The following is a 26,380-nucleotide window of genomic DNA, read 5'->3' on the forward strand; positions in this document are numbered from 1 at the left end:
GTAATTTTAAAAGCCTGATGAATGTACCAGATTGAAAACGTTTCTTAAATGTAATATACTGTTCTATGTTGGTGTCTCAGTGATTAAATCCTTTAGGCTACATGGGTCTATAAAGAGACTCGTCTAGAAAGATACAGTTGACTTGAAAGATTTACTAAAGTGTGCTTTAACTGTTATTCCAGAGAATTGTTAAAACTATATAATTGTCAAACTAGTATATTGCTAATCACATTTTTATTGTTAACATTTGCCACTGAAATTGCTCTTTAATTGTTTGTTTTGGAACAAACACATAAAATATCATGACAGCAATATTTTGGCACATATTGGAAAATCTGCTATGAATAAAGATTTTTTGTAATAAAATACAGTTTGCCTATATTACTTGGCATTAAAATGATTTACTGAAGGAGACCAAAACATAAACCACTGAAATAAAATGGAGAGATTAGAGTTAGAGCAAAATCCAAAAGGCTATCCATTCAAATTCATACATAAGACGTGCACATCAAAGCAACTTCTAAACTTCTTTAGAAAGTGGCAAATAGGAGAAAAGAACTGCCTTTCATCCTGCTCCTCAGCAACTCTGCACCCAACAACCAAGCCATTACGTTCTTCTAATGGATGACACGCAACAGGAACCATAATTAATAAGCAGATCCAGGTTACGTTAATGCTGTAGAGCCTGAGGACTGCACACAAAAACGTATTTGGTGCAATACAAAGCGGGCTTTCTGAACCTCTGCTCCTGCCCAGTACAGCGTCTTGTGCTGACAACAAAAATTTAGGTTGCTCACATTGGCGCAGAGGTGGGAAAAGACCTGCAAGATTTCCGATAGCACAGCGGGTAGGGCGTTCGCCTTACACGCGGCCAACATGGCCGACCCGAGTTCGATTCCTCCGCCCCTCTCGGAGAGCCCGGCAAGCTACCGAGAGTATTCGATATGCCAGACACAGTAACAACAAAGTCTCCAATGGAGACGTTACTGGGCCCGCTCGAGCAAATCGACGATCAACGGGAGGGCCTTTACTTTACTTTTACTAAGCTGCCATCTAACTGGCTTTCCACCACAAACTGGTCAGCCAAGACTCAAGACACCTGCAGTTACAGCTCAGGATTAAAGACATGCATGCCTTGGGCATGGTATTAGAATTCCTGGACCTTCAGAGCAGATCTTAGAGACTGGTTGTCTTTTTTACTCTCCTCTTTGCATTCCCTTTGGTTCATCAAAAATCTCACTGATGGAGGCTACAGGAAACACCCAGATGCCAGCCTTCTCTGTGCTTTAGGTGTTCATTATAAACACATCACCCTAAGATGGAGGTTCCCTCCAAATCTTGGTGGATTAATCTACTTTCTCACAGTGCACAGACCCTCGCAGCTTTTGAGAGGTGGGGTCTAAAATAATCCCCTTTTGTTGTACCTGCGGGACTGAGTGCATCAGCAGTCTGATGGTACCTTCAGGATTCCTGATACTCCAAAATTGCCACTGTGCCTCTGGCTGAGCCCAAACAACTTGGGACAAAGTTTTCCAAGAAATTAAGTGGCCAAAAGTTAGGTATGTGGGAGCCGGAGCCATGCCCATAAGCATCCTCTGGCTCAGCTATACAAGCTCATTTATCAGTCTTGCTTTAGAGACCCATAAGTAAATTTTGAAAGAGATCAAAATCTGGCCATTTAAGTGCATTAATGGCCATGATTCAGGGAGTCACAAATAAGTCTTAGAAGAGAGCAGCACACTGCAGAGATGTCTCCCCACCCTGCAACAGGCAGATTTCACCAGGGCACCTCAGAGGGGGACAGATATATTTCTCCGCCTGCCCCAAATGAACCCTGTTCTAGAGCCACAGACCTCCAGAACCCAATCATGGCCACACTCACAGCAGACCTCCACAGGCTAGTCCTGAGCCCCCGATGCATGAGAAAGAATCTGCTGAAAAAAAACCCAGGTATGCGGATTTAGTGACTAAAAACTCCAGGCTTCATGGCATCAGGAATGGGTGACCTCTCCCCATCTCCCCAACCTTCTGGTTCCCTGGCAGTCACACCCAAGAACTGCCTCTGGGCACCATTTAAGCACATTAACAACCATAATTCAGGGACTCACAAATGAATCTCAGAAAAGAGCAGCATGCTGCAGAGAAGCCTTCGGATCCCAAATATTTCTTAAAATCTTAGAATTCCAAGAGCACTTGGCCACTTTCATGGTGGCACCACATCTTACACTATTTGTAACAAGCAATACAAAATAAATTATTTAGCATCTGCCTGTGGGGCAGGCTTTGGTAGTGGTGGGAAAATTCGAAATAATGGTGGTGGGAAGGTGTAATGGTGGTGGGATTGGTGTTGAAATGTTGAATGTAAGCAATTATTGTGAATAACTTTATGAAAATAAAATTTAAAACTTTAAAAAATTAAAAAATAAAATAATCCCCATTTTATTGATTTGCTGTGATTTACAACACTGTTAGTGATAGTTTTATGCCTGTGCAGAGAAGACTAATTGATTTTGAGGAATATAAATTATTTGCAAAAACAAAAATAACACAGCAATAGAATAAAGACCTGCAAGGTGTGGTCACAAATGTACTCTTCTACCTTACTCCCTAGACTTCTCTTGGTTCTGAGAGTCCTGATACTTCTACTGATTCAATGGGACACTAAATTGAAAATTCTGTTCCCTCCACCTTCACTTATCTACAGGTCTGCAAGAAAGACAAAAATAAAAAAAACTGGCCCATCGCAAGGGACAAGAGTGCTCTCTTCACAAGACAAGCAGGAGAGGCTACACTTCTGCAGGAGTGCCTCATAGGAGCAACTCTTTTAAAAAAATGAAGGACACTAGATAGTACATAACTAGCCTTTAAGTACATCAGACTGAAGCTGAAAGACAGTTATGGGCTAAGAGTAAGGACAAAGAGTCATCAAATGGTCACAGTAAACTACCAGCTGAATGCGTGGATCTCATGTTGCTTCTCTCCTAGTGGATAGCAAGAATACTGCTTCCCAAAACAGAACCCCACATATTCTTTTCATTATGTCTCATTTTTATTCAAACCCTTGAATTATATTATGCACCACATCAATAGGCCCACAAACTTAGAAACCAAAGCTGACTGAAATATATACCATGCTTCCATGATCCGAATCCATCAAATACAAGGTGCACCGTTATTTTATCGAATACCAAGAAAGAAAAATGCTGCTGATTAAACTATGACATGGTTTCTGATTACTTAGCATTTTTTTGCTTTTCCTTTATTAGAGAAGTTCTTTTAGACTGATTGAGACATATTGCTTATAATCTATTACTTGGGGAGAATTTATTAAAAGAAGTGAAATAAATTGGTGAAACGGATGACAACCCAGTCACCTGACTGAAAGTAACTGGAAAAGGCCATTGATTTGGAAAGCAAAACCCAGTATCAGTTATGTTAGACTCTGAAAGGAAGAAAAAATGTGAACCACAGAATCAATAAAATTCTTTATCATGTCTAGCTTGGTGACAACAACTTTTAAAGGACAAGGTAATAATAGTTCACAGGGTAACTGCTACAATAACATTTCAATGATTGAAAACTATACTTATACAAAAGAAAAAAATGTTTAAATCATTCGACTCAAAAAGGACAAAAGTAGAAAAGGATTTAATGATGTTGTTCAAGGCCATCACAATTCAGTCATCTAGCACTACTAAAGGAACGGGTGTTACAACATTGTATAACTGAAACTCAATCATGAACTACTTTGAACTGTGTATCTTATAGTGATTTAATTTTTTTAAAGAAAGAAGAGATTTTCAAATGCTTTTTAGTTATTTACTTTTTTCAGCAGCAAAAAACTATTTTAAAAGACTATCCTAACTGGAGGGCTGGAGCGATAAAACAGCGGTAGGGCGTTTGCCTTGCACGCAGCCAACATGGTCAACCCGAGTTCGATTCCTCTGCCCCTCTCGGGGAGCCCGGCAAGCTACTGAGAGTATCTCGCCTGTACGGCAGAGCCTGGCAAGTTACCCATGACATACTCAATATGTCAAACACAGTAACAAAAAGTCTCATGATGGACACGTTACTGGGCCCACTCGAGCAAATCGATGAACAACAGGAGAACCATGATACCGTGATCCTAACTGGAAGGTCTCATGATAAGCAAATGAAGTCAGGGGGAGAAAATGAATAACCTCACTTATCTGCAGGTCAGAGAGAAACAAAACCAGGATGCAAAGAGTATCACTGGGCCTTGGCTTACAAAACTGAAATTACTAAACCCCAAAGGGTGTGGGTAGGGGTGAGGGGAGGAAAAACTCTGCAAGTGACATAAAAACAGTAGTGGAAGGTCTTGGGCAATTTTGCTTCATGAAGGTGTCCTTCCGTTGTTCATCGATTTGCTCGAGCGGGCCCAGTAACGTCTCCATTTTGAGACTTGTTGTTACTGTGTTTGGCATATTGAATATACTTTCAGTAGCTTGCCAAGCTCTCCTGAGAGGGGCGGAGGAATCGAACCCAGCTTGGCCAGGCTGTCTGTGTGCAAGGCAAATGCCCTACCACTGTGCTATATATATCACAACCATAAATATTAACATTATTGCAATCATGTGACCTAAAATATAATAACAAATGAAAATACTCTCCTATGAGAACTTGAATTTGCAACAGTTTTGAGTGGAGAAAGCAACACCTCAGATAGGTCCACGAGATTGCAGGAACGCAGGACCAACTGAAATGAAGGGAAGGTGCACCTCTAGCTGGAGGGTAGGTGTCACCTCTAGCCACTCCCTCCAACAGCCACCACAGGGCTGGAATCCTGGCAGTAATGGACAGTAACTGTGACTTGTAAAATATGAAATCTTAATAAGGGTTCATTACACAAAAATTAACCAAGTATGGAGGGGGCTTGGGAACCGACAAGAAGTAATTTACTATGTGGAATTTTAAACCCTGAGAGAACAATGTGAGGACAGGATGAGAACTTATCATTAGTCACAAAAGGAGCTTTACTGGTCTTCAAAATCTACTCTTACCCACAGCAAGGGCCCAAGTCACACATATATACACCCCACCCGCTCCACCACAATGAATTCTGGCTCTAGAGTGCTCCCCAAATCTGCAGCACCAGTCTCCTTCCAAACGTAAGGCAGATGGACCATACTCTGCACAGCTTGGCTCTGCCCGCCCCAGGGCTTCCCAAACAAATCCCAGTCACAGTGAAAGAGCAGACAGTGCATATTCCATTGAGGGTGGGGAGACACATACCACACAGCATAGAGAACCCCTCCTCCCTGATTAGAAGACCAAGGAGTTAGTGCCAGGGTGAGTAAGCATGCCTTGCACATGCCCAACCTGGGTTTGATCCCTCGCACACGTGACTTCCCCAGTATTGCCAGGGGTGGCCCTAGGGGCCCCTACAACTAAGGCTTAAGCACTACCACATCCTTGGGTTTTACAGATTATCAACAGGAATGGGCCCTGGGACTCCTGCACACCTCTTGGACAAAACCCCCTCCGCCCTAACAATTTAAAAAAAAAAGGATTCCCATTAGACAGTGCTTGATTTCCATGTTTCTTTTCATTTTCCTCTATTTCGTCTCCTAATAGTGTCTCTAAGTAATTCTATCTAGGCTCTAATCTTACATATCACATCAGTTCTGTTCTGCTTATTTTTACTTGACCATGTTTGGGGAACATTATCCAGTCCCACATTCCACACATTTTAAATAACATGGAAAACCCAATCACCTTTCTTCAAAGGAAAGGGGTAACTAGGAAAATTAATATCTTCAAAACACAGCCATGGTAGCAAACAAACAACTCAAATATTAATACTTTAGGATGACTAAGAAAAGCTAACTATTCATATGTAGAATTAACCCACTCTCATGGCTATTATTACTCCATTGATGACCACGGTGGGTGAAGCTGAGCTAGTTGCCAAAGGTGACAGAGCCTCTGTCTCCCCTTGAAAAGTCAAATTACTTTGTAAGGAAAGTTTCTGGTAAAGAGAGAAAGTCCACCAACCTAGGAGAAAACCTTTTTCTGGCTAATGGTGCTCGTCTATAATCCACAACAACTCAATTTTCAGCCACTTCCTCATATGTGTATTTAGTATCATAGGGTCTATCAGAAGTGAGAGAAGTCAGTTTTGACTCCATTCTATTTTCCACCCAGAGATGTAAGATATTCTTTAATCGATACTTTTCAATTAAGCTATAGTTTGTGAATGGAGAAAGATGGTATACAGGAAACATTCAAAATTCTGACAAATTTTCTAAAATCTTTTGCCCTTAGACATTAAACTATTAATGGTGCCCCATTAGAGTGCTTCATACATCAGAAAATCCACACTACAGCTCAGCAATCATCCTTCTGTAATTTCCCCCCACCCATACACACCGCCTCAGATAAAATACTCTGTATGAAGTCAAGAACCCTTTATTCTATAGGAAATAATATAATATTTAACTCAAAGAAATCAATAAATTTGGGAAATCCTTAAGGGCAAGTTATTAGATTGTCCCTATACAGTTTCAGAGCTGGACAAGTTCAGATAAGGAAACTGAGGTCCTATAAGGTTACTAATGAGGAAGACAGACAATCCCACCAGATAGAATTAAGGTTAGAACTCTGCTACCCATGTCAAAATGTAAAAAAAAAAAAATTGTAATTTCACTTGAATTTCAGACTCTTACCAGAATCACTTCGAAAATGAGTGGAATCAGTTTGCTTTCTTCCACAATTCTGTCAAAAAAAAAAGAAAGATGGCCACACATTAGATAACATGTACTTAAACTGCTATACCAATGCGGAACACTGCAGCCTCCATGTTTTTTATTACTTAAATTCTGCAACCAAGAAATAGTATGATTAAACATTCATTTTTAATCTACTGAACTAAGTCTGTTAAAGACAAGAAATATGGGGCTTCTCTGAAAGTAACTATTAGCTTAGCCTTATTGATCTGTAGCAAGGAAAATTTTAGATTGATATTTATAAATGTGAAAATTAACTACAATCCATAATCATTCTCAAGACTATCAAAACAGGCACTGCCAGCTGAAATAATCTATCCCCCATTGCACAGTTAAATTATAAGCATGCCACATTATAATCTTTTATCTATGCCTCATTAGCTATCTTCTGAGAACTTCTGAATTAGTGTACAATGATTTTTAATGATCTTTAAGTTTAAGGAAAATAAGTAGACACCAGTCACACAATAGTTTCAGGTAGTTTCCCTTATCAAATATAATCATAAATGTATATTATAACAGAAGTTTTTCATGCAATTTGAAAGAAAATAACCTTGCTTTAACAGTACATTTTAAAAAGCGGAATACTATGCCCTCTGGCTATTCCTTTAGTCCAGAGATTAGTAAACATTTTTTCTGTACAGGGTCAGTTAGTAAATATAGGTTCGTAGCCTATATTTACATCATCTTAATAGTGACTCCTTAACTCTGTTACTGTAATGCAAAAAAAGGATATGAATAAATGTATATAAACAGGCAAGGCTCTCTTGTAATAAAATTTTATTTATAAAACAGGCAGTGTGCCTTATTTGGCCACAAATCTTTAATTTTCTAATTCCTGTTTCTCTTTTTGTATGTGTTTGTAATACTCTGTGGTGCTTGGAGCTCATCCCTGGCTCTGCACTCATGGATCAGTCACAGTGGGACATGAGAGACCATATGTGGTACTGGGGACCAAACCCAGGTCAGTAGCCTGCAAGGCAAGAATCCTGACTATTGTACTATATCTCTGGCCCTCCTCTTTTTTCCTTTTTAAAAAATCAGATTCCTTAATTTTAAGAGAATTTACTTCATCAGGTAAGCTACAGCTCTTAAGACAGGCAGGTTGCTTTCATTGCAGATTATGAGCCTTAGTCTATTTCATGAGAAATGCCAGGTGATTAGGAAGGGAAGCCATCATTTGGCCTTCCTAGAACTTGTTAATCTATGATAATATATAGATCAAAGAAAAGTCAATGAGATTAGTCATTTTGAAAGGTCACAGTGATTACAAATACAAAGGGGAAGTAAGATTCGGTTTCCAAAGATTAGAGTACTTAGAAAGACCTCCCCAATATCCAATATCCTGCAATAATAATGCAGGGTTATTTCTGTATTTTCAGTATATTTGGGGGATGAAGGCTTTGATTTAAAATATCCAAACTCATTTATACTCTCCCTCTACAGAGCAACTGAAGGCTCAGGTAGGAGAGTAAAACTTCTCCCAGGCAGGACAGGAGGAAATGTTCAAGCCCGACCTGAGGCCAGCATTCCCCATCTTCCTTCCTCAGCCTCCATGATGCCAATTACCCCTTTTCCTGAATTGATCTTGCTCATTTTTGTGCTTTGCAGCCTTCTTAAGCATAACGAGAATAGCAACCACACACATCTCCAAGCTGCCTCAGTAATCAAGGCCAAGCCACAGACCCCACTGCTCCTCCATGGTATCTAAGCCATCGTCCACTCCAACACTCAGTGCCAGGACATGATCAGAACCAGCACATATCAGTCCTTCTATGAGAGCGTTTTAAAATACCTCCTGCCACTAAACTGTGGTAACGCAGCTATCATAATTCATTCTTTTTGTGTATTTGTTCCTGAGGTTTGGAATCAAACCACGTGGTGCTCCAGGGACCATGCAGTGTTAGGGTTCCAATCTGCAGCTGCCACATGCAAAGCATATGCTCTGACCCTTTAAGCCATTTCCCTACAGGCCCCCATAATTCATTCTTAAAAGCTATAATGAGGATTATGCAAGGTAGGGTGCTAGCCTTGCACATGACTAACCCAGGTTCATTCCCTGCCACCCCATAAGATTCCCTAAGTACCACCAGGAGTGATCAATGAGCACAGAGCCAGGAATAAACCCTAAAGACTGCCCGGCTTGCAAAACCCCCACCTACAATCACACCCCCCCCAAAAAAAAAAACACAGACAGGGGCTAGAGTGATAGCACCGCGAGTAGGGGGTTTGTCTTGTAGGCGGCTGACCCGGGTTAGATTCCCAGCATCCCAACGGTCCCCTGAGCACCACCAGGAGTAATTCCTGAGTGCATGAGCCATGAGTAACCCCTGTGCATCTGTGGCTGTGACCCAAAAGAAAAAAAACAAGCAAAAAGAGCTACAGTGGATTCGCCCTCTCCTCTCTGGAAAGAAAGATGGCGGCCACATGGGAGCCCGGTGGAGAGCAGGTCTGAGCCGGGGGTGGGGGCGCAATGGATACCTCATGGGACGGGGGTGCTCTGGCCCGTCCCTCACGCCCGACCGAGGTCACCAGTTGGCCCCCACGAGCGGCTCTCTGGCACGGCCACGGCCCCAGAAGCACAAGGACTTAATACAGAAATCCAGCATCATTTAATTCTTGAACCCAGCTGTAGAAAGCAGATCATTTCACAATGCTTTTTCAGCATGGCTGAGTTTGGGGAGGGGGGATAAAGTCTAAATAATAATGGTGCAACTTTTATCAAAACAATGAAGCTAGTCAAGGTAGACAGAGTGTTAACTAGAATTCATCTACCCCATAGACATGGGGGGGGGGTTGGGGAGGCTTATTGGGGTTCTTCGGGGTGAAAAATAAGTATTGGTAAAGGGAATTGTGATTGATATTTGCATGACTGAGACCTAAACTCGAAAGCTCTGTAATTTTTCCCACAGCGATTCAATAAATAAATAAATAATTTTTTTTTAAAATAAAAGAGCTACAATGAGTTCTTTCTGGGTCTCTGCATACTAAGTAGATAAGTCTGAAATTCTTCCTTATTCTCCCTAGCCCGAAACTCTAACATTCCATATCTATAATAATCTATGTTGTTTAGTTGACTAGATTATGTAGGGCCACATATAACAAATAAAACAAGAAGTTGAGCTTAATCATTTTTAGCTAAAATATTTTTTTTCTATGACATTTCTGTGACTCATGAACTTCAAATGTAATTTCAAAAATGCAAAGCAATTGGGAGCAAGGCACCTACAAATATTTACAAGTGCTTAAGGTCTTTCTTAAGTCTGAAGAATGATCAACAAGTAGGCAACAAGATGAGTTTATGGGGTACTGACCAGCACTTTCTGATTAAACAAAAATAAAATAAAGAATATCCAAAGGTGTTATGTACATTATTTCATGGCATTTTAATTTCAGTTCTGCATTCTATATCATGTCTGCATAAGTATGCTGGGTAGTATGATATGCTGGGAAGTATGTACTCTCCCTTCCCCTTCCTCCACACACACACACACACACACACACACACACACACTTCTGAAATCTATAGATTTTAAAGTGTTTTGGGAATTAATATTCATTTATTTGTCTTCACTATGCTCTAAAGTTTGATTGTGAAAAGTCAGTCTTCCTACTTTAAGTGTCGTATCACTTTGGTCCAGTTTGTGGCTCAGGTCCTGGATGATCAAGCCTTGGATGCACTGAGCCAGGGAGCACGTTACTCAGAGCTCCCTTTTCTTCATTTACAGGAGGCAGGGGGTGGGGGCAGCTCTGTAGAGGATCCTCTGGAAGCCACAGGCTGAGGGTCCAGCTCCCCAGAAAGCTGATATGACATATTCCCAGAGAATTATTTAGGCAGCCAGTCTTACGTCATCGGAGTAGACTTTAGAAAACTATGCAAAAGGCTCTCTTAGTTTGGGATCTTGTGGTTTCAATCACCAAGATTTCAATCACCAGTATTATTTTTACTACATGAGCCCATTATATTCAAAATTCCAAAAGAATAAAAATTCCTCTGATTTGTGATCAGCCCGAAGGATAAGGAATAAAAGAGATTGGCCTAAATTTCTTAAAACTGAAAACAAATGAAAGAAAGTTCTTTGTGAAATTATCCTCCTCTTCAAAGGATTGTAAAGATATTAACTATATGGCTATAGACTTTGTTTCCATGTTATTGGCTATCTAAATTCACTGCTTAAATCATTCCAGACGGGACACTGAAGAACACTGCCAGTCCCACATGCAGTTCCTAAGACGAATTTATCTTGGTGCTTGGTTTTGTTTTTTAATTCTCTGAACAGGGCAATGTAATGATAGATCACATGTGTCACATGTGGTTAAACAGTCTCCCTTATATGGTTTTGATTCAGGAGATTCACAGGTATTGTATATCAGAGATTATATGACTGGTGAAAAAAGTTCAGTTTGAATTAGAAAACTTTGAATGGCTGCACTAAAAATCTTTAAGAGAGCTGGAGAAATAGTACAAGGCACTTTGAGACCTTTACTTTGCATGCAACCAAGACAGTTTGATCCCCAGCACTACATGGTTCCTTGAGCAACAACAGGTATGAGCCCAGTGCACAGAACCAGGAGTGGCCCTTAAGCACTACTGGGCATGTCCTCAAACAAGCCTCCCCTCACACAACTTTTCTGTGTGTGTGTGTGTGTGTGTGTGTGTGTGTGTGTGTGCATGTATCATTCTAACTTCTTCCTATATCTAAATTGCTGCCATTGACCTACTGAGGAAAAAGACAGCTGCTTGATGACTCAAACTTTAATTGACAGCATGTAAAATATCATATATTTAAAACCTAATACTTAGTTGAGATTTACCTGTGGAGACTACAATAGAAATAGTAAAAGCACTACGCGTAAAAATTTTATCTGTTTGGTACTTTGTGACAGATGTGGTATAGAATTTTATATTCTAAAGATGTGTGGAATTATAATAATGCTAAAACATACTGTATGTTTTTTAGCATGGCAATGGTAAAAATTTCTTAATAGACTTTAAGGGTAAAAAAATTAGCACAAAACATGCTATAATTGATAAGAGAATTTATATATATGCTCCAAGTAACAGGTCAACTCTTGGGATTAAACAAAAAAAGATCCTGGAGATGCAAGAAAGTACAGTAGAAATGACATCTGCACTTATGTGTTTACTGCAGCACTCTTTACAATCGTCAGAATCTGGGAAAAAAAAAAACCGGAGTGCCAGAGAACAGATGACTGATTAAAGAAACTTTGGTATATTTATACAATGGAATACTGTGAAGCTGTTAGAAAAGACGAAACCATGAAATTTGCATATAAGTGAATCAACATGGAGAGTATAATGCTAAGCGAAACAAGTCAGAAAGATCAGGCCGGGGGCTAGAGCGACAGCACAGCGGGTAGGGCATTTGCCTTGCATGCGGTTGACCCAGGTTAGATTCGCAGTGTCCCATATGGTCCCCCAAGCACCGCCAGGAGTAATTCCTGAGCGCAGAGCCAGGAGTAAACCCAGATTCAAGCTCTAGCAACTTGAGCAGAGCCAGGAGCAGCCCTGAGCACAATATTTGGAGAAGTCCTGTGCACTGCCAGGTGTAGCCATAAGAGGAGGAAAGAATTATAAAGAGGACATCTGCCTTTGTTCTATCTTCACAGTTTTTCTGCAGAGCTAAAATTATCATAAATGGTTTTTATTTTCCAAATATATATCCCAACTTTTTCATGCTCCTCTCTTTGAGAAGTGAAAGTGGTACAGTGATCGCTTCATTAAAGTCATCATAATATTTTATTAAGGAAATTTATTCTGGGGGTGTAGTGCTGCCAGCAAGTCAACCTGCAATGCGGGGCGAGTGCATCAGCAGCCTGATGGTGCCTTCAGGTTTCCAAAATTGCCACTGTGCCTCTGGCCGGACCGCAACAACTTGGAACCAAATTTCCCAAGAAATTAAATGGCCAAAAGTTAGGTATGTGGGAGCCATGCCCACAAACCATCTCCAGCTCAACTATACAAGCTCATTTATCGGCCTTGCTTCAGAGACCCATAAATAAATCTTGAAAGAGATCAAAAGCTGCAGTTAATCTCGGACCCACACAAGGTTGAACAGACCAGGGTAAATTGGAGGGGAATGGGTAAGCCGGATGCCTAGGCAAGTAGAGCCCCCAGCAGCCACTTGCTTCTATAATCCAAAATTGCCAGCATACCCCCAGCCAGACTCCACTGTCTCAGGACAGACCTCACCAAGATATAATCTGTTGAAAATTTGGGTATGTGGGTTTTGTGACTAAAATCTCCAGGCTTTCTCGGGGTCAAGATAGGATAATTCCTCCCAACTCCCTGTACTTCCAGAAGCCTCAGAAGTCAAGTCCATACCCAGTTTAAAAGCTACTCCAGCATTACCTTCCCCCCAAACGATACTGAACACCCTGAACAAACTTGATGACCTCTTAGTACTAATACTGCAAACCATAATGCACAAAAGGAAAAGGAGAGAGAGAAAGAAAGAGTGTGGGGGGGAGAGGGAGGGAGGGCAAGGGAGAGAGAAAGAGAGAAGAGAAGTGCTTGCCATAGATACAGCTAGGGTGGGGTGTGGGGGTGGGGTGTTAGGGAATGATGGTAGGGAAACGGGGGGCACTGGTGGTGGGAAATGTACACTGGTAAAGGAATGGGTGTTGGATCATTGTATGACTGAAACCCAATCATGAACAGCTTTGTATTAGTCTATTTTCATGGATAATCAATAAATTTTTTTAAAAAGTAATGAGTTTATGCCCACTTTAGTCAGCTTAATTAGTGGCTGAAAAAATAGCAGTACTCCTACATTTAAAAAGAAAAATAAATAAAATTTATTCTGATTATGTGTCACTGACAAACACACTACTTGGATCCGAGCACTGTAAAGCACTGTCATAAGACACTCATGGGTAACACATTGGCCAGGGAGGGTGGGAGTGACTGGATTTGAGGTCTCGGGTCAGGAAGACACAAAGGTTGGAGTGACTGGAATCATCTCCAGGCCTCTTCCCTCCATGCCAGGCACCTGAGCTGGGATGCCTCAAGAAAAAGTCAGTTCTCACCCAATGTCTCTTCTGCAGACCACAGCACCCAAAAGGAGAGAGAGAACAAAAGGGAGTGCCCTGCCACCGAGGCAGGGTGGGATGGGGGATGGGGGGTGGGAGGGATACTGGGATTGGTGGGGGTGGAGAATGGGCACTGGTGGAGGGATGGGTACTCAATCATTGTATAATTGAAACCCAAGCACAACAACTTGTAAGTCTACAATGTACCTCACGGTGTTTCACTAATAAAACAAAAAAAAATAATAATAATAAAAATTTAAAAAAAAACAAAGATTGCTAAAGTTGAAAAAAAGAAAAAGGCAGTTCTCTCTATTGATAGGCTCACTTACTGCCGTCCTCTCCTTGTGGTTTGACTTGGCAGGACCTCACAGAAAAGCCACTTCATGCTAAGAGAGAAGTTTCGAGAAAACCTGGTGCAAGCCTTGGAATAAACAGCATTACTTCCATGGCATTCTAAGCTGCCGTAAAGCCAGTCTGCACTCTGGTATGGGGCAGCTATAACTGCCTCCGAACCTCCCTGTCATTTTGTGAGCAAGTGGAACCTGTTTCTGTACCAGGGACAGTCTGAGGTACACTGGTCTATATTCAGAGAGACCAGTTAAAAAAAACTGCTACTGTGATCCAAAGGATTGGGGCTTCACATCAGTTTTTCACTGCTGGACTACAGATCCCCACAAACAGCAGCCTAAAGCAACACCCTATTATTAGTTCAAAGTTATATAGGTCTAGCTCAGCATGGCTGGGTTATCTGCTCAGTGTATCACAAATTGGGTCAGAGGTGTCACCAGGGCTAAATTCCTGGAGGCTGGAGGTAAAGGGATATGTTTTCAACCACATTCTTATTATTGACAGATTCAGCTCCTTGCAGTGGTAGGATTAAAGTCCCTATTTCTTGGCTGACTACCAGTTAGGGAATTCTTCAACGGAACTAAAGGTCACTCCCATTTTCTCCACCTCTGAAACCAGCAATAGGAATCTCATCCATGTCGGATCCTTTTATTTGTCTGTCTCTGTTCTCTGGAACAGATTTCTGTGTCTCAGATCAATCAGAACTACATGTATCATCTCCATCTTTTAAGAGCAACTAGTTTGGCTCCTTCATGACAATAACACTGTCCTTCACAACACCACTTTTAGTTCAGTACTTAACTGAGTGCTTAACTGAGTAATGGGGATGTGTGTGTATGTGTGTGTGTGTGTATATATATATATATACACACACATATATATATATATATATATCAAGGACTGAGAATCCTGAAAGTCACCTCATTGCAGGTTTGAATGTGTCCTCTATCCCACACTCTAATTGCCCATCTTGCCCACCTTTTTTTCATAAAAAATAAAAACGTATAGTGGATTTTTTTAAAATATGCTGCCAACTTGTATACAAATCCAAAATAGATGTTGGGCATTTTTTTAGTTTTCCCACAATGTGATTGGAAGTTTTCAATGTTGCATTTGTAACTGTGCAGCAGACAAGACTTTGTTGTTTCTTAAGGGATAGATAATTAACCAGGCTACTCTCATAAGTGGCAGTCATTTTAAGTAAAATTTCTCTAACATCAAGCTGAATTTCAAATTCTTGTTCCCCTGAATCAGTTTTAAAAAGAAATGGTTCTATCATGTTTAGTATAGCGTATTATATTTACCCTGAAAGCAAGAGTACTTGTAACATTTCTCCTTGAAATGTTTGTCCTTGTCTATAATGCTTACTAATCCTCTTACATAAAATTGCAGAAATTTTTCCAATAAAGTCCACCTAGAAGGAGCTAGCTATTTTTCCCACACATATACCAAGGGGCAGAGGGGAGATTTTAGTAGATGTGGTATTGAGAACTTCATGTCTGGTCCTTTTACAAAGATCTAGCTTACTGAAAGACATTATACTTCTTCCCTTAAGAAATGTATATCCCAGTGGGCACCAAACATATACAATACAAAAATAACTTAATCCAAGTTATAAAACCAATGGCCTTTTTTGCTGAGAAAATGTGAGCATTAAGTTAGAAGACAAGGTAACCCCAGAATGTATTACTGATAAACAGAAATCTCCCACTGCCTAGAACAGCATGAAAAAGACAAGAATTTCAGACAAGAAAAATTTACTTTAGGTTATTTTTAAAATTCTCAGTTTTCTAACTGCAAGAAGAATTTAGATGGTAATAGAACTTCATGGTACATTAACAACTCTGAACAATGCTTTTCTCCTATTAACTCAATAAGTGCCCAAAACAGCCCATGTGAATCCCATTGTTGAATGAAACAAGGCCATGCGATGCTTCCATCACTGACATCAGAGAAGGGGAGATGGAAGAGCTTTGCTCCAGAGGGCTTCCTCCTACTGTACATACCTCATTGGCAGGACATTCCTCCTGACTTCTGCCATTTCCACATGCTGTAGCACTTCACTGTAGCACTATCCTCCTGTTGTTCATCGATTTTCTCGAGTGGGCACCAGTAACATGTCCATTGTGAGACTTGTTGTTACTGTTTTTAGCATATTGAAATCAAGTTCCATCCAGAGCATTACCCAGACTGTTCCTGCACAATGTCCCCACTTAATACTTTTGTTAACCCGTCAGCAATGGGTCCTTGTTTTTATATTCTGCTACATACTTTGGGTCCGGGCCCTGAGTCACTGTCTGTCTTCCTAAACAGCGTGGCTCTGAATCGAACCTCCTTCCTCTACTAATTCTTTGACTCCCAGGCACTCCCCAAAGATATCATTCTGAGCTAGTCCTACCTATAAGTGGACTGCATCTTGAAATTACAGATGAGAAGCACATACATTCTTGGACCAAACTGGTGAGGGGACTAGGCAGGAAAAAACATAATCAGTAGAATCATAAGTTGGCAAAACTCAAGAAAGTCCCTAAAAGGGAGATTGCATATGTGGCCAACATTTCCTGTCTCCTAAAAATACAAGCAAGATTGTAAAGGTCCTAATATCCTGGATTCTAACAAAACAGAGGGTTAGAGGAAAGAGAAGAGATGAGACGAGACGAGACGAGAAAGAAGGGAGGGAGGGAGGGAGGGAGGGAGGGAGGGAGGGAGGGAGACATAGAGAGGCTACCTTATAATTAGGTATTATGATAATTATTAGCTCTTTCATTAATCCAATAAGAAATTGAGGCATAAAAAATTAGTTATGAGACAAGGAGTGAGCTAAGATTTAAACCCAAACAGTTTATTTTTATTTTATTAACGTAGGAGTACTGCTATTTATTCAGCCATTGAATTTCATTTCATTCATTTCATCATCCTGTTATTCGTCGATTGCCTCGAGCAGGCCCCAGTAACGTCTCTTTCATCCTAGCCCTGAGATTATATTCAAAGCTCTTTAGGAGAATGAGACCCATCATTGTTACTAGTATTTGGCATATTTGGTACACCACGGGGAGTTTGCCAGACTCTGCCCTGTGGGCAGGCTACATTCGATAGCCTGCAAGTTTGTCCAGCCATTGAGTAAACTGATTGAATTGGACATGAACTCCATATTACCTTTTTTTATTCAGAATGTTAATTTTATTATTTTTATTATTTTTTTAATCACTGTGAGATACCGTTACAAAGCTTTCCTGTTTGAGTTTCAGTCATACAATGATCAATCACTCAAACTTCCACCAGGACACATCTTCCACCACCAAGGTCCCCAGTTTAACCCCCCATCCCGCTGCTCCTCCTGCCTCTATGGCAGACAATTTCCCCCATGCTCTCTTTTCTATTGCTTGTTATGAATAGCATAAGATGTTGCATGGCCGCAAGAGTGGCCCTGCACTCCTGTAATTCTAAAATTTTAGATAATTAGGGCCTGGAGAAATCTCTGCAGTGAATTGCTTGGCTCCGAGATTCTTTTGTGTGTCTCTGGATCATAGCTGTTAAAAAGCTTAAGTAGCAGCCAGGGGCAGTTTTTGCGAATGACCTCCAGGGTCCCATGGGGTGGGGGATGAGAGGGACCAGCCCATGCCCCATTCCTTGAGGCCTGTAGTTTGCCATTACTGAACCTGCATACCTGCACTTCTCAATGGGTTCTGGAACTTGGCAGCCGTCAGGGTTTTATAGGGGGCAGTCTGAGGCACTCCTGTAAAGTCGGCTTGGCTTAAAGTCTAGACGCATCTCTGCAGAGAGCTGCTCAGTTCAGAAATTCCTCTGGGTATCTCTGGATCGTGGCCCTTGTTTCCATCTATTCCAGAGAAATAAACTATTGCCATACGCCCTGCAGGGCACACTTGCTTGCTCGCAGTGTGCGCACCATGCTGGCCCTAACTGCAGCTTTTGATCTCTTTCGCGATTTATGGGTCTCTGAAATAATGCCAATAAATGAGCTTGTAGAGCTGAGCCAGAGGTGGTTTGTGGGTGTGGCTCCCACATATCTAACTTTTGGCCATTTAATTTCTTGGGAAACTTGGTCCCAAGTTATTGGGGTCCGGCCATAGGTACAGCAGCAATTTTGGGATATCAGGAAGTCTAAAGGCACCATCAGGCTGCTGATGCACTCGCCCCGCAGGTACAGGCTGACCTACTGGCAGCACCACACCCCAGTAAACCCAAACAGTTTAGACCAGCATTCTTATTCCACATTGGAATTACCCCAGCTAAAATTTAAAAAGGCAGAGATCATTGACAGGAATGGATGAGGTGAAGAAGGAACAGGATAGGTAGGCATGAATTGTTTCCTGGGCAATGGAAATAGCCTAATGTAAAACAAAACCAGGATGGCTAGTGAAGGACAGTGAAAGGAGAGCAAAAGGGCAAGTTTATTGTTAGAGGGAAAAGTAAAGAGAAGGTAACAAAAGAACTGTCTGGAGAGATAATACAAAATAGATCACAGAAGATCTTGCAAGCCCTGCAGAGGAACTGAACTTTAGCCTCTGCATCTGGTGAACTACACTCTGCATGCCAAACCCTGTTGGCTGTCATTAGTTGCATGACCCAGGAGGTAAAAATGGATGTTAAGTGTCTAAATGGTTAAGGGGGAATTTTTTTTTTAAAAAGAACATTTTATGACATGAAAATTGTATGAAATAGAAATTTCAGTTTCCATGCATCAAGTTTTATGGGTACAGAGCCATTCACTTAGTCTATGACTACTTTTATAATCACTATGGCAAAGTGCAGTAATTACAACAAAAACAAGGGGTAATTTGCAACATCTAAAATATTTACTGTGGGGCTGGAGCAACAGCACAGCAGGTAGGGCGTTTGTTTAATCCTCAGCAGCCCATATGGTCCCTGAGCACCGCCAGGAGTGGTTCCTGAGTGCAGAGCCAGGAGTGACCCCTGAGCATCACTGGGTGTGACCCGAAAGGCAAAAAAAAAAAAAAAAAAAAACTACTGTCTGGTTTTTCACAGAAAAATTTTGCTGAGACCAGGTCTACTAAGGGGTAAACTGAGGAGGGGAAACCATTGTCATCTTTGTCCTTTTTATCCTTTCTGGAGGGCTGGACACTGGAAGGTGGGTTACATGCAGTGATGCTCTGGGCTTACTCCTGGCTCTGTGATTACGGGACCATATGGGGTGCCAGGGAACCAAATCAAGTCAGTCAGGCAAATGTCTTACTCTCTGTACTTTTATAATAATCATATAGGTTACAGAGAAGTTGAGTGGAAACAAAGAACGAGAAAAAAGTAGATCAGATAGCTGACAGACTATTTTCAAGACAAGAGAAGATAAGCACCAAAACAGAAGTAAACAGCAAAAACTAAAGATAAGAGAGATTAAGGGGGTTGTCTCTATAGGATTTGCAATCTATTGAATAGAGGGGAAGAGAAAAACAGAGTGACTTCAGATGCTTGATTTGTTCTACTTGGAGGCTATCCCAGGACCACCAGAATAACAAGCATCACAGGAAGTTGTGCACTGGGCTTAGTGCCTAACCTTTCATTATATCCTTACGGAGAGAAAGGAATTACTGAGAGCAAAAACTACCATTGAATCTTCTCCAAGATAACACAATTGATTAGATTCATAATCCATGATCTTAATTGTTCAACTATACTATTCAAAAATAATGTGGAGAAGGACAAGTGAGACTGAGGCCAAAAATCAAAGGCAAACCACCACTTAAAGAATGGGGACGAAAGGGAAAATGCGGTATTCTCACATGACACAGGCAGCAAGAAGATCAATGAGAATAGAACAGAAAAGCATCAAAAAAGATGCTTTTCCAGTAATAATTAAAACAGCATGGTACTGGAACAAAGGCAGAACTGCAGACCAATGGAACAGGGTTGAATACACTGACATCTCTCCTCAATCATATGCTCATCTAATCTTTGATAAAGGTGCAAGTAATGTGAAGTGGAGTAAGGAAAGCCTCTTTAATAAATTGTGTTGGCATCACTGGACGGCTACATGCAAAAAAATAGGCTCAGAACTCTGCCTAACACCATGTACAAAAGTAAGATCAAAATGGATTAAAGACCTCAACATCAGACCAGAAACCATAAGGTACACTGAAGATAAAGTTGGCAAAACCCTCCATGACATTGAAGCTAATGGTATCTTCAAAGATGCCACGCCACTGGCCGAGCAAGTGAAAACAGAGATAGATAAATGGGACTATCTTAAACTAAGAAGCTTCTGCACCTCCAAAGAAACAGTGACCAAAATACAAAGACAGTCTACAGAATGGGAAAGGATATTCACCGAATACACATCTGACAAGGGGTTGATATCCAGGATATACAAAATACTGGTTAAACTCCACAAGAAGAAAACATCCAACCCCATCCAAAAATGGGGCAATGAAATGAACAGAAACTTTCTCAAAGAAGAAATCCGAATGGCAAAAAAGCACATGAGAAAATGCTCTACATCATTAATCATCAGGGAGATGCAGATCAAAACCACAATGAGATACCATCTCACACCTCAGAGACTGGCCCACATTCAAAAGAACAAAAGCAACCGATGCTGGCGTGGATGTGGCGAGAAAGGGACACTCCTTCACTGTTGGTGGGAATGTCCACTGGTTCAGCCCTTCTGGAAAACAGTATGGATTCTCAAAAAATTAGAAATTGAGCTCCCATTTGACCCAGCAATACCACTCCTGGGAATATATCCCAGAGAGGCAAAAATGTATAGTCAAAGTGACATCTGCACTTGTTTGTTCATTGCAGCACTCTTTACAATAGCCAGAAACTGGAAGAAACCTGAATGCCCAAGAACAGATGACTGGTTAAAGAAACTCTGGTACATCTACACAATGGAGTACTATGTAGCTCTTAGAAAAGATGAAGTCATGAAATTTACATACAAGTGGTACAATATGGAAAGTATCATGCTAAGCGAAATGAGTCAGAAAGAGAGGGATAGACATAGAAAGATTGCATTCATCTGGGGGATATAAAGTAACAAAGTATGAGATTAATACCCAAGAAGAGCTGAGATCAGCACCAGGAGGATTACTCCATAACTTAGAGGCCAGCCGGGTATCCTAGAGGAAAGGGCTGTTCAGATAGAGAAGGGAGCACCAAATAAAGGATGTTTGGAGGATCCTCCCAGGAGGGGAGATGCATGTCGAAAGTAGACTATGGACTGAACATGTTTGCCACTCAATGCCTCTTTTGCAGACCACAACACCCAAAAGGAGAGAGAGAACACAGGGGATTGCCCTGCCACAGAGACAGGGGGGATGGGGGGATGGGGGTGGGAGGGATATTATCCATGGTGGTGGAAAATGGGCACTGGTGGAGGGATGGGTATCTGATCATTGTATAATTGAAACCAAAGCACAAAAAATTGTAAATCTACAACTTTAAAAAAAATAAAATAAAATAAAGGGAAAAAAAAAGATGCTTTTCTTTTCTATTATGCACCGATAAACATCCTAGTGCAGCTCCTTGATGCTCCATTCCTATGCCCAATCCCGATTCCTATAGAACATGCTTGGATTGCCTTAAGTAACTTTAGTGTCCCCATGCTTTCTTTAGGAGCTAGTTCTCTAAGAGCAATCTATGAAACTTTGGTATAAACAGTTTGAAATTTCAAAACCAAAGTCTACCTCACTAATTATAAGGGGGAAAAAAAGAAGAGGGTTAGGAGTCATGATGCACACTCTATGTTTGAAAAGACCATTAGCCTGAGTATGTTTCTTGATTAAAAATCAGGAAAAATATCATCATACTTTTATATTACTATATGCTAAATTATTTATGTAAAATGCATTAAAACAGAAGCAGAAAACAGAGTATTTTAACTGCTACAGTTGAAAAACACCAAAAAGCATTACAAAGAAAATATTAAAATAGTAGCACTAAGAAAATTATTCATAAGTTTTGACATGTCAGGCATGGGCTTTTCCTTTTCTATCAGAATAGGACATAGGACTAACCTCACCTGAACAGTAACAGTCACCATTTATTGCACACCTGCTCTGTTTCCCTTGTGCGGCCATGCCACGTTTCATACTTGTGCAGTTAAGACCATCTTACAAAGGAAAACTGAAGCTGAGGTTGGTGAAGCAATTTACACACAGAGTCAGAAATAGACCTGGTTTAGAACTGGACTCTGTTTAAGAACCGATAGCACAGCAGTAAGGCATTTGCCTTGCATGCAGCCAACATGGCCCACCCGAGTTTGATTCCTCCGCCCCTCTCAGAGAGCCCGGCAAGCTACCGAGAGTATCTCGCCAGCAGGGCAGAGCCTGGCAAGCTACCCCTGATGTATTCGATATGCCAAACACAGTAACAACAAAGTCTCCAATGGAGACATTACTGGGCCCGCTCGAGCAAATTGATATCAATGGGAGGACAGTGATACAGTGATAAAAGGATAAATCAAGGAGAGGAAGTTAAAATTACACTACACACATTTTTTAGCATATTAAAAACATGTCTTATGTCATTGAAAATAAGAGTTCATATACTCACAGTTTCTAACCTACAATACATTTAACTAGTCCTCAATAAACAAACACTCATGTTCCACTCTTCACTAGTATTCATTGGGGGGCAGGGTGGGAGTGAAACATAGCACTTAAGAGATTACTTCAGATGAGTTCAAATCCACCCCCCCCCCACCACCACCACCAAATCTCTTGGCTCCGTATTCCCTAGAAAGTACCTGATCTGTAAGGATATGCAGTACCCAGCACCAACTGCAACATAAACAAATTGCTATGAAAAACAGATGCCAGCTACTTATACCATAAAGGTAAAGACAGTAATAATTACTATTGTTGTCATAGTTTTAAATAATTCTTGCAAAAAACATGCATATCTTTTACTGTTTATGAGGATATAACTGGAAGTGGAATAAAAAAATGGGAGTACTCATAAACACTGACAGTTTTTGCTTGTCACAAAAGATCTCACTAACAAAACACATTTCATTAGATTTTCAATAAGACATATTGGAAAAAAACTCTACTAATTGGCTAATAAGCATGAGGGTTATATGTTTATTTTTATGTAAGGTCTCTTTGGAGCAAGAGCAATAAAAAAGAGGTTATGGTGTTTGCCTTGCACACAGTCAACCCAGATTCGACCCCCAGTATCTCATATAGTTTCCTGAACTCACCAGGAGTGATCCCTGAGTGCAAAGCAAGGAGTAAGCCCTGAGTACTTGCTAGGTATGGTCAAAAATAAAGGCTTCTTCATGACCTTTGGAGATCTTTTCCTTACGCCCTCTCTGTCTTAGAATTTTAACATGACTAATGAAAGATGTTCCTATTACTGATCACTTTATTTGCTTCCTAAACAGCTGGGTTAAACTAGACTGAGGACTCTACATGAACAAGAACAACAACAACAACAACAAAGCACGTGCCCATCTCCAGTGCTTTCTGAGAACGTGAGCTATCTCAGAGACATTTACCTCATCAAGGGACACGATAAGTCTGCTTGCTGCCTGGCTTGGGGTTTTTATTTATTTATTTATTTATTCATTTATTCATTTATCTTTGTCTCCAATCACCCTGTATAAAACACCAAACCAAAGAATGTTAAGTGATAACATGCATCTGAGATGGCCATAAAAATGTGCCAAGGACATCACAGAATCTTACTTGAAACTTAAACCCACTATTCAGTCTAGCAGCTATCTCTCTCTTTAATTATATGACAAAGGCCCCCCCCTGTACAGCAAATACCATGTTCCATTCTGAGCAATAATTGTCCTTGCACAAAATCAGAAGATTTGGGATGGAAGAGGACCAGATCTGAAAAAAAGCCCAGAAAGTCAGTTCTTCCCATCTCATGTTACAATTCCACTCTGCTCAGCCTCCCTTTGTTCTCCAGAAGGACAGTGACAGGTGCTTGTGATATACAAGCCACAGACTATGCAATACTTGATCCAGAATAGATGAACAAAAATGAAGGCAAATTCGCAGCACAAGTACTATGCTGATTCTAAAATGGTAAACTTCATTGTGAATCACCAAAAGAAAACACAAACATTACCAAAAAACTGTGATGCTAAAACTTGATGATTGTTACCAAGGGGTTGAATCCAACTATAGAAGGTATGCTGATCATATAAGAGACTTTGTTTAGCTGCTATTTCAGTTTGGATGCTGTAACCTAAGATTTTTTCTGCTCTTGATAACTACAGGCTTCTGAATTAAGCTCTATGGTTTATACGAAGATCCAAACTCATAGAAATACAAACATAAGGGCTTGATCTAAATGCTTTATTGCAAGACAATGCTATCTTTTCCCCTTTGCCACTATTTATAGTGCTACAATTTTTAATGCCATAAGAAATAGCATAAATTTGTTTTACAAGTGAAAAATAAGCAAAGGCATTATCTGATGATTCAAAATATCAAAAAGACCAGTATGTTGGAAACTCATATCAAACAAAAATAAGTACATAACATACAAACATTGTTATTCTAATCCAAGGAACTTGGTTCAACTGTCATCTTTATAAATTCCTACGTTTTGAACCAAAAACAAAACCTAGAGATTTAATCTGATATTAGGTAAACTAGCAATTTAAAAATATTCCCTTTAGGGGATGGAGAGAATAAAGCAGGGCAGGGTTCTTTCCTTGAACACAGCCAACCTGGATAGAACCTGGTCAGCCATGTTCAAAGCAAGAGAATCTGCTGACCTCTTCCCTTCCCTTCCCTTCCCTTCCCTTCCCTTCCCTTCCCTTCCCTTCCCTTCCCTTCCCTTCCCTTCCCTTCCCTCCCCTCCCCTCCACTCCCCTCCCCTCCCCTCCCTTCCCTTCTCTTCTCTCCCTTCTTCTCTCCCTCCCCTCACGTCCCCTCCCCTCCTGCTCCTGACTTAAACCACATGGATAGAGATAAGAGCTCCTTCCTTTCCATTATGTCAGCCATGATATAACTCTTCACCCTCATTCTACAAGAACTGATACAAATCTATATCTAAGCACTCATGGAGGGCTAAACCTTTCTCTCCAGAATTCTTTTCCTGATAGGAAAAGATCAGGTTCCTTTAGATCAAAGAACCTGATCTAAAACGCTTAGGAATTTGATATAAGACATTCTAGTATCCTTGAAGTCTCGTGAACAAAATCAGTAGCAATTCACAGAGATTTGTTTTGACATTATGTTTTTCAGAGAATTTTTTAGATCAACAAAACCCTCCTGCAGCAGGTGCTAGTAAGCACTTCTGCTGGTTTTGTTCCAGGATCTTGTTTACCATGAAGGGAGAGCTCCCTGCTCTGTTCACAGGCGCTTGGAAAGTAATTCTTTCTGTCCTTACTGTAGAGGGTTCAGATTTTCCTTCTCTATCTTCAGAAACAGAATCTGTTCCATCATTATTTCCATAGCAACCCCTCTTGCAGGAGACTTGTTCATCTCAGTCCTCCATGGCTTGTGTGGGTTCACAACAGCTTTTGTCACAGGGTGGCACCCAGAGCCTGGCCTCTTTGGTCATGGGGTGCTTGTTCACCTCACCCAGTATTATGAGAGAAGTTGGCATTGAGCAGAAGTCTTTGGTTAAAATGACCCTTGTTCAAGTGAAAACAGAGATAGATAAATGGGACTATCTTAAACTAAGAAGCTTCTGCACCTCAAAAGAAACAGTGACCAAAATACAAAGACAGTCTACAGAATGGGAAAGGATATTCGCCGAATACACATCTGACAAGGGGTTGATATCCAGGATATACAAAATACTGGTTAAACTCCACAAGAAGAAAACATCCAACCCCATTCAAAAATGGGGCAATGAAATGAACAGAAACTTTCTCAAAGAAAAAATCCGAATGGCAAAAAAGCACATGAGAAAATGCTCTACATCATTAATCATCAGGGAGATGCAGATCAAAACCACAATGAGATACCATCTCACACCTCAGAGACTGGCCCACATTCAAAAGAACAAAAGCAACCGATGCTGGCGTGGATGTGGCGAGAAAGGGACACTCCTTCACTGTTGGTGGGAATGTCCACTGGTTCAGCCCTTCTGGAAAACAGTATGGACGATTCTCAAAAAATTAGAAATTGAGCTCCCATTTGACCCAGCAATACCACTCCTGGGAATATATCCCAGAGAGGCAAAAATGTATAGTCGAAGTGACATCTGCACTTGTTTGTTCATTGCAGCACTCTTTACAATAGCCAGAAACTGGAAGAAACCTGAATGCCCAAGAACAGATGACT

The 26,380-nt window shown here is 40.8% G+C and overlaps 1 protein-coding gene across 1 annotated transcript in view; it reads right to left on the minus strand.

Annotated features, from left to right (window-relative positions):
- Positions 1–26,380, minus strand: part of ULK4 (unc-51 like kinase 4) — a 583,905-nt gene that overhangs the window by 304,042 nt on the left and 253,483 nt on the right. The window contains exon 31 of the mRNA XM_056128948.1: positions 6,687–6,735. Within this exon, the coding sequence (XP_055984923.1) occupies positions 6,687–6,735 (49 nt within the window). The remainder of the gene's footprint in view (positions 1–6,686; positions 6,736–26,380) is intronic.

The sequence above is a fragment of the Sorex fumeus genome, unplaced genomic scaffold (assembly GCF_029834395.1).
Source record: "Sorex fumeus unplaced genomic scaffold, SorFum_2.1 ptg000072l, whole genome shotgun sequence".
In the NCBI taxonomy this organism is placed as follows: Eukaryota; Metazoa; Chordata; class Mammalia; order Eulipotyphla; family Soricidae; genus Sorex; species Sorex fumeus.